The sequence below is a fragment of the Pygocentrus nattereri genome, chromosome 20 (genome assembly GCF_015220715.1).
Source record: "Pygocentrus nattereri isolate fPygNat1 chromosome 20, fPygNat1.pri, whole genome shotgun sequence".
Lineage (NCBI taxonomy): Eukaryota > Metazoa > Chordata > Actinopteri > Characiformes > Serrasalmidae > Pygocentrus > Pygocentrus nattereri.
In genome coordinates, this window is record NC_051230.1 from 33,978,473 (window position 1) to 33,995,728 (window position 17,256).

Sequence of the window (17,256 nt, forward strand, 5' to 3'; positions counted from 1 at the left end):
CCGCCTCGGAACTAACGGAATAAACACGAAACACCGCAAACACTAAAAAACCCCAAACAGCGGCGCTCTGCGGGGTGACGTCACCCGCGGCGGCGGCCGTGACGACACGCCGGTCCGGTGAGCGCGCGCGAAAGCGGGAGCGTCCTCTTCTTCCTCGCGGTGAGGCTGAAAAGCGCCCAGTAAAACTCCACAATCCGCAAACATCCACCGAGCCATGGCGGACCCGAAGGTGAGCGAGCTGATCCGGAGCGCGCCCGGGCGCCTCCTGCCCGCGCGGGCGGCTTTTGGTCGGCCGGCTGCTTTTAATCCGCGTCTTTTTCTCCTCTTTCCGCCCGCCGCGTCTCTACGGCGAGTTTAAAAGCCGGCTGCCGCTTTCCTGCACCAAGCGGCCGGTTCCGCCGCCAGACCCGCTTCGTCTGCGGCGGGAGGCCGTTTTAACTCCCAGTCGGTCCAGTTCTGTAGATTTAACTCTGTAAAATCTCGCTTTGTCCCTCTTTCCGCTCTCGGATCCGTTTACCGCCTGTTTCCGAGCGGGCTAGCTCTGCTAGCCGCCGCAGCTAACTTCATCTGTCAATAAATAAAAACATGATTTAAAATCGCGCTTCGCGCCGAACGGCCAGCGGAAACTTACCTTTTCTCTAAAAACCTTCGCTTTTATCTGTTCCGTCGTTTAAACTGCCGCGTTGTCTTTGTGCAACTAAGTTATCTGTCCATTTGTGCGGTTTCAGCTCGGTTAGCTTCGTTTATCCGCTCCACCTTAAGTGGTGCAGGCGTTGTGTTCTCGCGCCTCGGCGCCAGAATATAAATGCTACGCCATTTAAGGTGGAACGGCGAGTTCCAATTGGACTTGTAAAGAAACTTGGGTCCAGTAAGAAACTATCTTGAGGCTCGTACCGTGGGCCTCTGTATCGCCCCTAAGCTCCCCGTTTGGACCGTTTATTCGGTGGTTCCGTCTTAAATGGGCCCTGAAACGGGTCGGCTGCCTTGCGTTAGCTTAGCGTAAGCGTTAGCAGCGCTGAGGCTCTCCGTGCGCAGACTGCAGCCCGAAACAGGTGAACATCCTTCGGTATGAGCGGAGATCCTCTCGCCCGATCACCGCCCGTCTCGTTTTCCAGCGCCGCGGAGTGAAAGGGTGAGGCTCCGCCGCGGAGGCGCCGTTAGGCCGGACCCGGCAGGGGCTAACGTGCTAGCCGCAGCGAGGCTAACGCGTTCGGCTGGATGTGTGTGTCCGTGCCGAAGCGCAGCGGCCGTGGCTGTGAGCTCCGGTGCGGTCTGCGGGATAAACGGCTGATGGAGGGGAAGCCGGATCGTGTGGCCTGCCGGCGGTAACGTTAACGGGGCTAGAGGGTCCTTTGTAGCCGGCCTTAGCATTAGCATGCTGCTGTAGGAGCACATGGGCTTCAGGCGACCGAGGGCCGGTTAAAGGCGAAGCCCACCGATTTTTCTGAATTTCTGCAGAATTAAGTGGTTCAGGTGTAAACAGAGCCGTTCGGAGTGATTTGATGCGAAACGCTGAGTTTGTAGAGAAACGCGCAGAGTCAGAGCTGCTCACAGTGGTGGTGATGGGAACCAGACGTCCACCTCTAAAAGCTCCTCACAGAAAGTTTCTACACGAAAAGGTTGCCAGAGCTCTGCCCGAGGCCCGAGACCCTGCTTTGGCCTTTCAGGACCAGAGTTGGACTCCTTTTGCTTTAGATTGAGTCATTTCTACCCATGAGGCATCCCTGGCAAAAATCCATGTTTTAACTCTGGGACTAGACTTTCTAGGCCAGTTAGATCTTGTCTAGGACCAAGTTCGCATTACCCACTGAAAATTTAGTTAACGTGGGGGAAGGAACAGATTTGGGGAAGTTTTAAGGCGTCTACTTTCGCCTGGTTAACCTCCGTGTTGATGGGAAGACCGCAGGCATGCTTAGACTTTGTTAAAATGGAGTTTATATGGACGATGATGGGAAAATAGTGGAAAATCTGAATTTTTTGAGGCGGACTGTTTTGCCTCAGAGCAACCCTGCATGTATCTCTCCACCATGAATGGAGTTTAAGGCCAAAATCTTCTCTAAACTCTCATAAAACAGCGTCTCAGTCATCAGGCACTGAATTCAGAACCAGTTCATGTAGGAACTTTCTGTGAGGAGCTTTTAGAGGGACGTCTGGTTCCCATCACCACCACTGTGAGGAGCTTTTAGAGGGGACGTCTGGTTCCCATCACCACCACATCAGACCACTCTGAATACGTCGCTGAACTAACGCCAGTGCTCATCACTGATGAATCATTTTAGTCTCGGCCTTCATCTGGAAGTTTTGGGAAAGTTTGGGAGTCTGTTCTGGCACAAAGAATTCCAGTGCAATTGAACAGGGATTCTGTTATTGTTGACGTTGAATGTGGGCCTCTAACGGACGCAGCGCCCCCGTTAAAGCCGGGTCCTTCCGCTGCTCAGAGCGTCAGCACAGCTCAGCCTCGTGGTTCAGCACCAGTGGGTTTGAGTGTGGTTGCCGCAGCAAATCGGAGACAAAGGGAGAGCTAGAGAGTGAGCTCTTTAAATCCCCCCGCCTTTCAGTCTGAGCTACTGCTGAGCGGCCACGGAGACGAGGGCCCCCCGGGGCCGGTGCGGCGTGTAGGAGCGCTCAGAAAACTAAACCTAATGGTTCTGTGAAACGCAGACGTGTAGCGACACTTTCAGTTTTGATACGACTGGCGACTCTGAGCTTTGAGTCTGAATCGAGAAGGTTCGGCAGAGTTTAGTCAACAGGGAGGGGTAATACTGTTGTACATTTGTTTGCTGGTATTTTTATTTATTTATTCATAAAAATTGGCAGCTTTTGCGTTGTTGCGCACAAACTGTGGGCTTCTGATTTAGTTTGGTTGATTTTTGTTGAAACGTGATTGTCGGTATGAACCGGAAAGCCGTTAACATTCAATAATGCATGGTTTTTCATTTTTATCTCCCTCTTTCTGGACAAAGGATACACAAGATGACCACGAGACGTCCACAGATAACGTAGACGACGCCAACCACGACCCCCATTTTGAGCCCATCGTGTCGCTGCCTGAGCGCGAGGTCAAAACTCTGGAGGAAGATGAAGAGGAGCTGTTCAAAATGTGAGCCGCACTAACGTTGAACAACATGCCGCTTACTCTGTAGCAGCTCTGGTGCTGAGATGCAGATGAGTTTGCAGTTTTTCTCATGTCTTGAAAACAGAATCGTTTGCTTATTGCCCGATTAGCCCCGCCCACTCGTGCTGAGGCTATAAGGGGTGTTTCGGTGCCGACTGCTGTTTTGAGTGAGGCACAGCTGCCATAGTTAAATGAAGGAGACTCTTATTTTGAACACACTCGGAACATCTCATCAGAAGCGGCATGTTTAGTTAGAGGCCGTGTAAATGGCCATGTAAAAGTAAACTTGTTTTTGATGCATGAAACCAAAGAAATGGGGTGAAAAAAATAATATTGACCCTTTAAAATGCGAGAGAATTGAGTTCAAATGACAGCTGATCAAAGTGATATGAGCTCAGTGGACGCCAGCTCTGCGATGCGAGCCGCCTTCCTGCAGCGTAGTTAAAAAACAGACTGATCCAGCTAATCGAGGCCTTCTGACGATGATTAATTGGATCAGGTGAGCCAGATTAGGGTTGGAGCTAAACTCCTGTACCTTCTCCGCAAGGTGACTGTTCAGTCACGGCTGTTCTGGAGTCACTGGCCCTGAAGTTGGTTCATCTAGCCATTTTTGAGGGGCAATCGTGGGGATTCATAGCTAAATTATGATCTGCTGCAGTGAGCCACACACTTAAAATGGTTCTTCAAGGGTTCTTCAGTAAAGAAAATGGTACTATATAGAACCATGCACACTCAAGGAACCATTTAGCTTGTGCAGCCCTGTTTGGATAACATCACGTTTGATATTGTGTATGTATTCGTGTAGTTGTATATTTAGATATTAACTGCATTCCATGCCTTGTAGTGAGCGATGACGGTGAAGTTGAATGTCACTTGTTCAGCAGCTTTTTCCAATTCCTTCTAGTCCAGGAGGTCTAAGTCCAGTCCTCAGATGGTCCACATTTTTGTCCAGCTCCCAGCATGCCAAGCTTTCCAACCAAGAACCAAGCCGTTAAGAGCAGCTGGTTACCAGGTGTGCTGGGAGCTTGGTTATGACACGATGTCTGGTGGGCACCAAAGGCAGCGTGAAGAACGAATGCAATATTGAAAACCAAGTTCAATCCTTAGGGCCGACCAGATGGTTCCACATATTTGCTCGACCCCAAAATCCTCAGACTATGTTAAATGTACCCGTCTGGGGCGGCTCTGAGGGCTGGACTGGGAAACTGATGGGTCTCTCTGTGGCGCTCCTGCACCTTTCAAACTGCCTCATGCTAAAGTAACACAATGCTTTGATGTCTTCTACTTAGGCGGGCGAAGCTGTACCGGTTTGCGAGCGAGAACGACCCGCCGGAGTGGAAGGAGCGCGGCACGGGCGATGTCAAACTGCTGCGGCACAAAGAGAAAGGCACCATCCGGCTCCTAATGAGGAGAGACCGCACACTAAAGATCTGTGCCAACCACCACAGTGAGTAGCGGCTACCCAGTGCCCTGTTAAACCCGCTGTAACGCCCAGTCTCGTGAAAACGTTCGTCCTAACCAGAGAACTGATGTAACTCGTGCATGTCGATGCGTGCAGTCATGCCGCTGATGGAGCTGAAGCCGAACGCGGGCAGTGATAGAGCCTGGGTGTGGAACACACACGCGGACTTCGCAGACGAGGAACCCAAACCGGAGCTGCTGGCCATCCGCTTCCTCAACGCTGAGAGTGAGTGAGGCCTGCAGTGCCTTTCGTCCCACGTTTTTGGGGGGTTTTAAAGGGGGTTTATGACATTTGTGTAGTTTTAGGTTCCAAAACGGCCTTAATAACCTCTCTTTGTCCTTAAAGACTGCTCTATGTAAATGATCTCTGCTCTGATTGGCTGCCCTGTGTTGTGCCTCATTGAAAAAGCAGTCAGTATTGACTGCATGGACTGGAGAGGGAGCAGTGAATATTTATGTACTTTATGAGAAGCAAGGAAATTTGTGAAACTCCAAAGAGTTGAAACCTGTTAAAGCTAAAGGTTTCCCTCTTTAACAGGCGAGGCCTGGTGGCGCTTCGGTTTCTGTCGTTTGGATTTATTCGGTTAGTAACTCTGGTGGTGTTTATTTTCTGCAGATGCACAGAAGTTCAAGGCGAAGTTTGACGAATGCAAAGAGGAGGTCCGGAAATCTCTGGAAGGTACGGTTTCTCCTCCTCCTCCTGCTGCTGTTCTGCAGACTCACTCTGTTTTGGGCCGTCTCCTCCGGCCTTGAAACTTTTTCTGTCTGCTAGAGCATCCTGCAGAGCGCTCCACGCCAGTCTGTCTCTGTAGACCGACTCCAGGGTGTTCTGCTATATATCTATTAGTGCTGAGTCTCAACCAGAACAGTCCGGTTCTCTGCAAACGTGTGCACGACATCAGTGTGGCTTCTTCTGCTGTTTTAGCTGTGCAACTTGTTTCTCCACGTTAGTGGACAGAGAGCCACACCGTGTGGTGATGAACCTCGTAATAAAGTCTATTAGAGATACTAACCGACTCTGAATGTGTGTGTTTGACAGGCAGCGGCGACAGCGCAAACAAGGTGGCGGAGAAACTGGAGGAGCTTTCCGTAAAGGACGAGAAGACAAAGAGCTCCGAGGAGAAGAAAGAGAAAAGCGAGGGAGAGGAGAAGAAAGAGGAGAAATGAGCCCGGTGACGGCGCTTCTCTTTGACCTGCAACACGTCTCCCTTTTCTACAATAGACTCTAAAAATTTGGACACTTTGTTTTTTTTTTTTTTTTTGATTTGGTGTTTGTTACTTATTTTTATTTGTTTTCCTCCCGACATCACAAGACCTTGATGCCTCTTTAAAGTGTCCGTTTCTCAATCATCGAAATGTTGCGTGGTTGTTCCTCCCTTCCACACCGACGCACCTCTCTTCCCGCTCCTCTGTGGGTTCTCCTGTCTTTTCTGGCCACTTTCTGACCCCCCACGTATCACCATGACCGTGCTGTAAGACGAGGCTTGTGCTATTGATCGATTCCCACATTGGGGAACTTTTTGTTTTTCCATTATTTTTTCTTTTGTACTCTAAGGTAGCAGCGTGAAATCCAGCGTGTGGGTGAACTGTTTAATGGGATGAGGAAGCGGATCGAGTGAGTGGGGCGTGAGCGGGTTTTGTAGCGAATCTTTGACTTTAAGCCGTGGGGAAGGTGTCAGAGTTTTGGGTTTGGAGCATTTTTAACGTGGCCTCTATCCGCCGCGTCCACAGCGCTCGGTCACGGTAAGTAGAAAACCCACAGACTCCAGGCTTCTAATAGAGGACAGTGGGCAGTTGCTGCCCATTGGCTTCTGTTCTAAGTGTCTGAGCAGGTTTTCTGTCAGTCGTCTGTGGATCGTGGCCGACCGGCGGTGGGTTAAAAACGGCTCTCCTTGAAAGTAAGACTAGTTTTGAGTGGAGTGAAAGATTTCGGAGGGGTGAAAGTGCATCTGCTCGTCGACCAGCCATTTGAAGAAACTCATAAAATAAATAAATGAAACTAAACCGAGGCCTGGCTGCTTGTTTGCTTCAAACGAAATTAAGAGAACGGAGAACCGATCACTCGAGGTTCTTCCTCGAGTTCCACAAATGCTGACGGTGGCTTTTAGCCTCCTGGGCCTGGAAGTCAGGCTGCGGTTCACGGTTGTCTCCAGAAATCCAGTCGGTTTTTCTTTTTTGACCGTCGAAGGTGTTGAAGCCCATTCCTGCCAGGCAGAGGAGGAAAAAGTAGGAACCGCCCACTTCTGTTTCTGGCAGCCCGCCAAAATAAACAGTATTTCAGCATCATTTTTTCACAATATTCGCCTAGAACCTTAAATTTCTCTTCTTGACATTTTTAGTTACTATGAAAATAATGACTCTCAAAATATCCACTTTGGACCTCAAAGTAATGAGTTTTCTTGAAATTTTGATTTTAAAAACTTTTTTTGACTGTGCCAAAATTATTAAATTTCAAGAAAGTACAGAATTATTTTGAGGTACTGAGAATTTCACCAGGGTAAGTTGATCATTTTCAGGAGTGATTATTTTTGACTTGACGGTTTTGAGAAGTATTTTTAAATTTTCAGTTTGAGTTTTGAATTTTGAGGAATGTCTTTATATTTTGGCTTTAAGCTGAACAATTTATCTACAGCTGCCAGAAACTGAAGTTTTATGTTCCTCCACTCCTGCAGGTGGTGGTGAAGGACCTCCATGTAAAAGGGATTTTGTGCTGAAGTGGGGTGGGGTTGGGGTGGGGGTGGGGGCGGTGGGCTCAGGAGGGTGCGCTTTTTTATACTGAGTTGCTGCTCGGCATGTCTAACATTTGAAAACTGAACGTTGGTCATTTTTGTTCTGAATAAACCTTCTGGGTGAAAAGTTCTAGTCCTCTTCTGGGCTCCTGATGTGAAAGTCGGGCCCGTTGTCTTCACGGCGGCTCTCTGACGGACTGACTGCAGGAAAACTCGCGCTTTATGGTGGTGGTGATGTTTGGTGCACCGTGTTTGAGGATTGTGAAGAAACCAAATAAAAAACCAACGATTTCTCCTTCAACCATGTCCCGTCACTGGTCTCCAAACACGCCTGGGCCGCAGTGTTGAAGTTTGACCTATGAGGGATCACACTGCTGTGTTACAGTCTGACTTCAGATATCTAGAACCCAAACTTTCACCAGCAGTGATCACCATCAGCACTTTTACTTATTTTACTTTTATTGGGGAGAACAGCTCCTGTATAAATAAAAATAATGCATGGCCACACCTTATTAACGCGTGGGAACGAGGTCCTAATGCATGACCATGACTTAGTAAGGTGTGGGAATGAGATGATTAAGTCGTGGCTTAAATCATTAGTAAGACGTGGGAACGAGATCCCGGTTTACTAAGTCGTGGCCACGCGTTATCTGTATTTATACAGGATGTCACCAGCGGGGCTCCGTAGATTTCTGAAACACTAAAGTGTGATTCCACTAATGGTGGTGTGATGTTTTTGCACAATGCATGCTGGGTAGTGTAGTGAGAACACTGATCGATAAAACCACGAAAATAAAATAAAACTATTATGAATTCTGTTAAACTGACGAGGCTGGTGGAGGAAATTCTGCACTCGTACCGAATAACATGGAGTGCTGGTTTTAGGCCTGAGCTCCCCTTTAAAGACGGCCGTCGCTGGGTGTGCAGATGCAGCCGTGGAAGAATTCAATCAAACTATCGATAGATTTTTAGAGTTAAATGTGGAAATATAACAAAAATATCTAGCAGTAGAACAGTTCAGTGTATTTATTCACATGCTTTAATACAATAGATATGATTTATTTAATTTACACTTAAAAATCAGAAAAAATTTTACACTTAATGTTTCTAATTAAAGGTAAATGCCAAAATAAAGTAATGTAAATGTAATAATATACAGCATACAGGACTAAACAATAATATACAGAAACATGCCGTTGTTTAAGAAGTGGCGGAAAGTATAATAATAAAAATAATAAGTGACACTTTTTTAATCCCACAAACGGGGAAATTTCACCTCCACATTTAATCCATCCGTGAAGCGAAACACCACATACACACTAGTGAACACACACGCTGATATAATATATATTATAAATTAATTTGCGATCTCATTCTTTGGGTCATTTCCCACAGCTCATGACCACAGGTGAGGGTCGGGATGTAGACCGACCGGTAAACAGAGAGTTTCGCCTTTTGGCTCAACTCCCTCTTCACCACTACAGTCCGGTACAGTGACCGCATTACTGCTGCCGCCTGTCCCAGCCTGCGGCCGATCTCACCATCCCTCTTCCCATCACTCGTGAACAAGACCCAGAGATACTTAAACAACCTCCACCTGGGGCAGCTCCTTTCCCCTTACCTGGAGTGGGCATACCATTCTTTTCCGGGCTAAGACCATGGACTTGGAGGTGCTGATCGACATACCAACCGCTTCATACTCAGCTGCAAACTGCCCCAGTGAGCGCTGGAGGCATCCATGTGATTCAGCCAAAAGAACAACATCGTCTGTGAACAGCAGAGATGCCACCCTCCGGCCTCCACACATAATGCCCTCCTGACCCCGGCTACGCCCTGACTCTCTGTCCATGAACATCACAAACAGGAGTGGAAACAGAGCACAACCCTGGCGAAGTCCAACGCTAACACTGAAAGAGTCTGACTTAATGCCGAGTATACGGACACAGCTCTCCCTCCGGGAGTACAGAGATTGAATGGCCTGGAGTAGTAGCCCCGGCACCCCATACTCCTGGATGACCTCCTACAAGATATCTCGAGGAACACGGGCACAAGCCTTCCTCAAGTCCACAAAACACATGTAGACTGGGTTGGCAAACTCCCATGCCAACAATCTGTGAGAGGGTGAAAAGCTGGTCCATTGTTCCACAGCCGGAACGGAATCCAGATTGTTCGTCCTCAATCTGAGGTTCAACTACTGGTCGGAGTCTCCTTTCCAGCACCTTGGCATAGCCTTTCCCAGGGAGGCTGAGCAGTGTGATACCCCGATAGTTGGCACACACCCTCCGGTCCCCCTTTTTGAAAAATAGGGACCACCAATCTGGTCTGCCAGTCCAAGGGTACTGTTCCTGAGGTCCATGCAATATTGCAGAGGCACGTCAGCCACGACAGCCCCACAATATCCAGAGCTTTAACCATCTCCAGACGAATCTCATCCAACCCAAGTGCCTTGCCACTGAGGAGCTTACCAACTACCTCAGTGACGTCCACCAGAGAAATGGAACTTGACCTGCCAGAAGCCTCTGGCCCTGACTCCTGTGAGAGAGGCTTGTCTCCCAGATTAAGGAGTTCCTCAAAGTGCTCCTGCCACCGACCGACAATATCCTCATTTGAAGTCAGAGTTTCTCCACCCTTGCCGAATATAGTTTGGGCACAGCCACCCCGACCGCTCCTGAGTCGCCGGACAGTTGTCCAGAACCTCTTTGAGACCGAAAGAAAGTCTTTTTCCATGGCTTCGCCAAACTCCTCCCACGCCCTGGATTTTGCTTCTGCCACTGTTGCTGCTGAGTCTGGAGTCCTTCGGGCCATCCAGTCCCTAAAGGCCTCTTTTTGTCCCCTATCTCCTCTGGGACATGTCCCCTATCTCCTCTGGGACATGAGGAAAGCTCTCCTGGAGGTGGGAATTGAAATCATTCCGAACAGGGGCCTCCAACAGTCGTTCCCAGCACACCCTAATCTATTCGCTAGGGTCTGCCAGGTCTGACCATCAGTCTTCCCTGCCATCTGATCCAACTCACCACCAGATGTTGATCAGTTGACAGCTCAGCACCTCTCTTCACCCGAGTGTCCAGAACATACGGGCCCAAGTCGATCATTGACCTTTGACCCAAGGAGCTCTGGTACCGTGTACACTTATGAACATCCTTGTGTTCGAACTTGGTGTTCGTTATGGACAATCACCATATAGAGGCCTGGATATAGTGTAAGCCCAAAATACAGTTAGTCCAGAGGCCTGGATATAGTGTTAGCCTAAAACAGAGTTAGTCCAGAGGCCTGGATATAGTGTTAGCCCAAAACAGAGTTAGTCCAGAGGCCTGGATATAGTGTTAGCCCAAAACACAGTTAGTCCAGAGGCCTGGATATAGTGTTAGCCCAAAACACAGTTAGTCCAGAGGCCTGGATATAGTGTTAGCCCAAAACAGAGTTAGTCCAGAGGCCTGGATATAGTGTTAGCCCAAAACACAGTTAGTCCAGAGGCCTGGATATAGTGTTAGCCCAAAACAGAGTTAGTCCAGAGGCCTGGATATAGTGTTAGCCTAAAACAGAGTTAGTCCAGAGGCCTGAATAACAATTCACCATTCAGATTTATATCGGGCAGGCTTCCCAGTCATGCCTCTCCAGGTCTCCCAGTCATTGCCAACGTGAGCATTGAAATCTCCCAGTAAGACTATGGAGCCTGTAGGCGGGACCCTTTCCAGAACCCTGTCCACTCGCTCCAAGAAGGACTCCACTCGCTCCCAATACTCTTTTATTTCACACTGGGACAAACTCCAACTGCATGGTCGCCAGCCAGGACTGAGGATATGTATATATATATATATATATATATATATATATATATATATATATATATATATATATTCTCATTGTATTTCAGCGTTTTTGATGTATATCTCTGTAGGTTATGTGTATGTTTTCTCATATTTAGATTATTTCTCATATTTTATGAGATAGTTATTATATTATTAGATTAGTGAAATTAAATGGTCTCTGATGTTTAGCGCCCTGCTGTAGGCGGAACCTTTGTGGTGCGTGTTTCGCTGGCCGACGTTTCTGTCCGGACTGATGAAGTGCCGGGATCTAAACAGCCACGTATCTGCGGCGCAGGTTTTCAGGTTTGTCGTTTTTAACGCGCGGCTTTTTCTCGTCTTTACGCGCTCCGAGCGCTTCCCCGCGATCCTGGCGGCGCCGCGGCCCGTGTGCGGCGCGGCGCTCGGGCCGCTCGGCTCGCTGTGGTCGGGGGGTCGAGCTGTGAGGGAGGCTAATGCTAACTGCTCGGGCTCGTACTCGCTCGCTCCCGAGTCGAATTTCCCGGTCCACCTTAAACGGCGCGTCAGACGTTACTGTAACGGCCGAGGCGCAGAGTGGGACTGCTGCACTGCTTAAGGTGGACCGGAACGTTGGAGCGAGAGGCTGAGCGCTTGTCCTGCGAGTCTCTTTATATTAGATGTTAAATGTGTTTTAACCGCTTATTGGAAATCAGGAGCGTCTCCTCCAACACGGGGGCTCGCTGAGACCCCCTGCCCCGCGGCTCGCCGAGACCCCCTGCCCCGGACCCGAGCCTTATTTTAGCCCCTGGCTTTTCTGTAGCCAGTCTGTGGCATTAACTGGCCTTTCCTGCCTAATCCTCTGCCTCTCTGCCTCTCTGCCTCTCGCAGTGAAGCTGACGTGTTCTGGATGCTTTACAGGGTCCATTTCCTCGCTGAGAGGCTGACTTGCCTTTCTTTACCTCAGTCTATCATTTCTATGGCTTCAGTTCTGACAGGCTGTGTTTTGGGTTGCCTTTACCCTCATTTTTAATTTTTTCTGTGCTTTTTTTCACTCTAATCTTATGACATCATTATTTTAAACAAGAAGTAAAAAACGTATATTTTTCTACCCATTTTTCCTTTTTAACTTGCGTGCAGGCGAGGCTCTGTACAGTTCAGTCAAGCAGAATGTTCCATATAATTTATTCCATTTATTTCCCAGGTTTCATCATCACTTCAGGATCTAATCCCGCCGGCCATGCGGTGAGGACCCCTGACCCTGAGAGTCCTGCCTCTGTCCATGGATGCCGGTGCGGCATCACATCAGCTCACTCAAAGATGGAGGACGGAAAAGCAGAAACCAGCGCGGCCCCTCAGCCGACCCCACCCACTGAAGACCCCACCCTGAACGCCGTAGGCTCCCACAAACCCGGAGAGCCGGAAAACTCACCCGCCGCAGAGAAAATTCCCAATGGTGAGAGACCACCGGAATATGAAGGAGATTTGCCTTCAGGGGATTATTTAAAAAAACTAAACTGCTTTTAAGCTTATTAAGTGTATCAGGATTAAACCGTGTCATTTACAGAGGGAGGTAATCGATCTATAGTAAATACTGAATAATTCATATTCACTGAATAGTTCATTGTAGTTACTGAGTAATTCATAGTAAACAAGAAATAATTCACAGTAAATAATAAATAATTCATAGTAGATTCTGAATAATTTGTAGTAATTCCTGAATTATTCTAGGTAGTTATTGAATAATTTGTAATAGATGATGAATAATTCATAGTGGGTTCTGAATAATTCATAGTAGATGCTAATTAATTCGTAGTAGATATTGAATAATTCATGGTAGATGACGAATAATTCAAAGTAGATATGACATTCTGTAGTAGAAAATAATCATAGTAGTTACTAAGTAATACATAGTAGATTATGAATAATTTGAGGTAGACACTGAATAATTTGTAGTAATTCCTGAATTATTTTTAGTAGTTTAGTAGTCATTTGTAGTAAATACAGTAATTCATGTCTAATACAGAGCGATTTGTAATAGAAAGTGAATAATTCATCAGAGTAGATACTGAATTATTCATAATTATTTTGTATAATTTCAGTATTTAATATTTTCGGTATTTAATGAGTTATGGTTTTATTAAGTTACCCACAGTAACTAGTTGGGCTCTTTACTCGTTGGGAAAAGTTCGGATTCACTGGACGTCTGTGAAGCCAAGCAGTGCATTGCGTGAATGACCACTGTTTCCTGGACAGATGCACCGCACTGTCTTACAGCGTAAACACGGTATGCATGACTGTCCGGCAGGTCACAAGTCCTGCCGCCTGTTTACTCGCTGTGATAGGACAGTCGGCGTAAACATCGGCTCAGACTGAAACGCTGGGCTGTTTCTGCTGCGCAGCCTCAGCTTCCCTCCTTCCTCTGTGCTGTTTTTACCTGATCAGGCTGTTTGACTTGTTTCTCAACAAGAAACGGAAAGTTTAGTGGGAGTAAAATTCCACTTCACAGTGTTTTAGGCTGCCACTGACATCAAACAGCACTGATCAGTGCACAAACAAGGCCTGCCAGTGCCCGAGCGGTCAGTCAGGCTCACCGCTGTTAGCCCGTTACCCTATAGCAGTGAAGGAGGAGGTAGTAATAACAGTGTTATAACAGTAATAACACTGCTTAGCTCGGTAGACTCGGCTCAGCGCAGAGTGTTTTCACAGCTGTAGACTGTTACGCAACTTCAGTTGCTCATGAACTGTGGAGAGAAGATCAAAGCGGTGAGATAGAGATGATTAGGATCAGGCCGAGGTGCGCTAGTCCAGCAGAGCTCCTTACTTAATCTAATGTTGGCCATATTACAGCATTCTTGTCCCCAGGGGTCCTGGACTAATGCTGTTCTGTGCTAAGTCTATACTGGGAGCCCTGGTCTGGTTGTTTCTTTCTAACGCTGTTTTGGTATAACTGTGTCCTTGAGCTGGACCATCTCTCTGTTTATGATATTGCTGTCTTCATGTCCCAGCGCTAGCTCTGTTGGAGCTACTGGACCAATTTTGATCTCCTTTACTAAATCTGTTTTGGTCCAACTTTATCTTCAAGTCCCAAGCTGACTTTGTGTTGGGTCTTTGATTTTTCAGGCCACTGAATCTTTAGGCCCCTGAACGTACTGTGCTTTGGGCTAACGCTATATCCAGGCCTCTGGACTAACTCTGTTTTGGGCTAACGCTATATCCAGGCCTCTGGACTAACTCTGTTTTGGGCTAACGCTATATCCAGGCCTCTGGACTAACTCTGTTTTGGGCTAACGCTATATCCAGGCCTCTGGACTAACTCTGTTTTGGGCTAACGCTATATCCAGGCCTCTGGACTAACTCTGTTTTGGGCTAACGCTATATCCAGGCCTCTGGACTAACTCTGTTTTGGGCTAACGCTATATCCAGGCCTCTGGACTAACTCTGTTTTGGGCTAACGCTATATCCAGGCCTCTGGACTAACTCTGTTTTGGGCTAACGCTATATCCAGGCCTCTGGACTAACTCTGTTTTGGGCTAACGCTATATCCAGGCCTCTGGACTAACTCTGTTTTGGGCTAACGCTATATCCAGGCCTCTGGACTAACTCTGTTTTGGGCTAACGCTATATCCAGGCCTCTGGACTAACTCTGTTTTGGGCTAACGCTATATCCAGGCCTCTGGACTAACTCTGTTTTGGGCTAACGCTATATCCAGGCCTCTGGACTAACTCTGTTTTGGGCTAACGCTATATCCAGGCCTCTGGACTAACTCTGTTTTGGGCTAACGCTATATCCAGGCCTCTGGACTAACTCTGTTTTGGGCTAACGCTATATCCAGGCCTCTGGACTAACTCTGTTTTGGGCTAACGCTATATCCAGGCCTCTGGACTAACTCTGTTTTGGGCTAACGCTATATCCAGGCCTCTGGACTAACTCTGTTTTGGGCTAACGCTATATCCAGGCCTCTGGACTAACTCTGTTTTGGGCTAACGCTATATCCAGGCCTCTGGACTAACTCTGTTTTGGGCTAACGCTATATCCAGGCCTCTGGACTAACTCTGTTTTGGGCTAACGCTATATCCAGGCCTCTGGACTAACTCTGTTTTGGGCTAACGCTATATCCAGGCCTCTGGACTAACTCTGTTTTGGGCTAACGCTATATCCAGGCCTCTGGACTAACTGTGTTTTGGGCCAACGCTATATCCAGGCCTCTGGACTAACTGTGTTTTGGGCTAACGCTATATCCAGGCCTCTGGACTAACTCTGTTTTGGGCTAACGCTATATCCAGGCCTCTGGACTAACTCTGTTTTGGGCTAACGCTATATCCAGGCCTCTGGACTAACTCTGTTTTGGGCTAACGCTATATCCAGGCCTCTGGACTAACTCTGTTTTGGGCTAACGCTATATCCAGGCCTCTGGACTAACTCTGTTTTGGGCTAACGCTATATCCAGGCCTCTGGACTAACTGTGTTTTGGGCTAACGCTATATCCAGGCCTCTGGACTAACTCTGTTTTGGGCTAACGCTATATCCAGGCCTCTGGACTAACTCTGTTTTGGGCTAACGCTATATCCAGGCCTCTGGACTAACTCTGTTTTGGGCTAACGCTATATCCAGGCCTCTGGACTAACTCTGTTTTGGGCTAACGCTATATCCAGGCCTCTGGACTAACTCTGTTTTGGGCTAACGCTATATCCAGGCCTCTGGACTAACTCTGTTTTGGGCTAACGCTATATCCAGACTTCTGGACTAACTCTGTTTTGGGCTAACGCTATATCCAGGCCTCTGGACTAACTCTGTTTTGGGCTAACGCTATATCCAGGCCTCTGGACTAACTCTGTTTTGGGCTAACGCTATATCCAGGCCTCTGGACTAACTGTTTTGGGCTAACGCTATATCCAGGCCTCTGGACTAACACTGTTTTGGGCTAACGCTATATCCAGGCCTCTGGACTAACTGTGTTTTGGGCTAACACTATATCCAGACCTCTGGACTTGCTGCTGATGTAATGTGTCCGTTTCTCCTGCAGGTCATGTCCGAGCAGAGCCGCTGGAGAACGGCGAGGCGTCGGAGCCTCCGGGAGCCGCAGGGGACCCTGCACGGCCCCCCACCAGCGCCCGGCCCGACCCAGGTGTGGCCTCTTTCCCTCACAGCCTAGAGAAGCCAGACGGCTCTGCTCACAAGAGCGACGCATTGCAGTCACTCAGACTAAGTATTCCAATGCAGGAGACCGAATTGTGTAAGCACACGACACTGAGTAACCCCCCCAACCCTGACCCGCCCGTACCGCCCCAGTTACCCCTCCAACCCTCACCCTGCCTGTTTCTTAAACCCACAGTTCAGCAGAAATTTCAGTTTTCCCACCTGCCCCGAATGTGGCCCTTCAGCCCAGACAGGTTTGGTGTCTGAAGTTTGTTTCTGTGCGCTGGAGCTATGAGGCTAATAAGTAGCGGACTGGTCAACACTGTCCACTCTCATCGGGTTCTGCACTCGTTCTGTTTGTGTTTTCTCCTCTTAGTGTTCTCTCACTGCAACACCTCGCATGCTTCCCCAGTAACATCGTACGAATGTTGGGAATCCACCACTGATAAAGCTTGGAATTTTCTGAGAATGTATGTCGTAGAATTATGAAATTAAAGTGACATTAATACCGTGAAAAGTTGTAGTCAAATTAGAGCAAAGTATATCAAATTATTACGACTATACTCAAAATATTATGGATTTATTCTAAAAAGTACACCTTTCGTCTTGAAGTATTACGACTTCTCGAATCTATTTATTTTTTTTTTATTTTAACATTGGCCCAAAAACGCTGTTGAATAATTCGACTCATGTAGAGCTGCTAAAGTCTAATGAATATCCATGAGGCTAATGAATATGCATGAGACTTTCAGTTTCTCGGCAGTAGCGTTAGCTGTGTAGCTTCCCAAAAGCTCCTCCCACCTTCAAGGTGCATCATCAGAAGGGGAGGTTCCTCGTTTTTCAACCCGAATATTTCTCTCCGAGACGTATCGCAGCGCCACTGCTCGATGGGAGTCGGTGTGTTTATGTAAGAAGTAACCATGTGCAGGGTGCAGGATGATTGTAGTCAGAGTGCCCCTTTAACCCCTCCACGCCCAGACGGCTTAGGCATGCGGTGCTAATCGGTGGGGAATAAGCTTCCTTTACTCGTCATCTCCATTAGCCTCA

At 47.9% G+C, this 17,256-nt stretch overlaps 2 protein-coding genes and 1 non-coding gene across 5 annotated transcripts in view; all 3 read left to right on the forward strand.

Annotated features, from left to right (window-relative positions):
- LOC108444184 (ran-specific GTPase-activating protein) lies at positions 1–6,584 on the forward strand. Its single transcript, XM_017725206.2, has 6 exons — positions 1–229; positions 2,964–3,100; positions 4,405–4,562; positions 4,674–4,802; positions 5,193–5,255; positions 5,616–6,584. Exons 1-6 carry the CDS (start codon positions 215–217, stop codon positions 5,741–5,743), a joined length of 630 nt encoding a protein of 209 aa, XP_017580695.1. The 5' UTR covers positions 1–214; the 3' UTR covers positions 5,744–6,584.
- Positions 5,290–5,418, forward strand: LOC119261903. The gene has a single exon (XR_005129260.1). It is a non-coding gene; the product is annotated as a small nucleolar RNA SNORA77 (small nucleolar RNA).
- Positions 6,585–11,334: 4,750 nt separating the features above from the next.
- The window catches only part of LOC108444183 (golgin subfamily A member 3), a 32,291-nt gene continuing 26,369 nt past the window's right edge, over positions 11,335–17,256 (forward strand). Inside the window, exons 1-3 of one of the 3 annotated variants that reach the window (XM_017725203.2) lie at positions 11,335–11,417; positions 12,274–12,525; positions 16,097–16,306. In XM_017725203.2, the coding sequence (XP_017580692.2) occupies positions 12,390–12,525; positions 16,097–16,306 (346 nt within the window). In that variant the 5' untranslated portion in view covers positions 11,335–11,417; positions 12,274–12,389. Of the gene's footprint in view, positions 11,418–11,468; positions 12,159–12,273; positions 12,526–16,096; positions 16,307–17,256 lie in introns of those variants that run through there. The other 2 variants (XM_017725205.2, XM_017725204.2) reach the window with 2 other exon arrangements.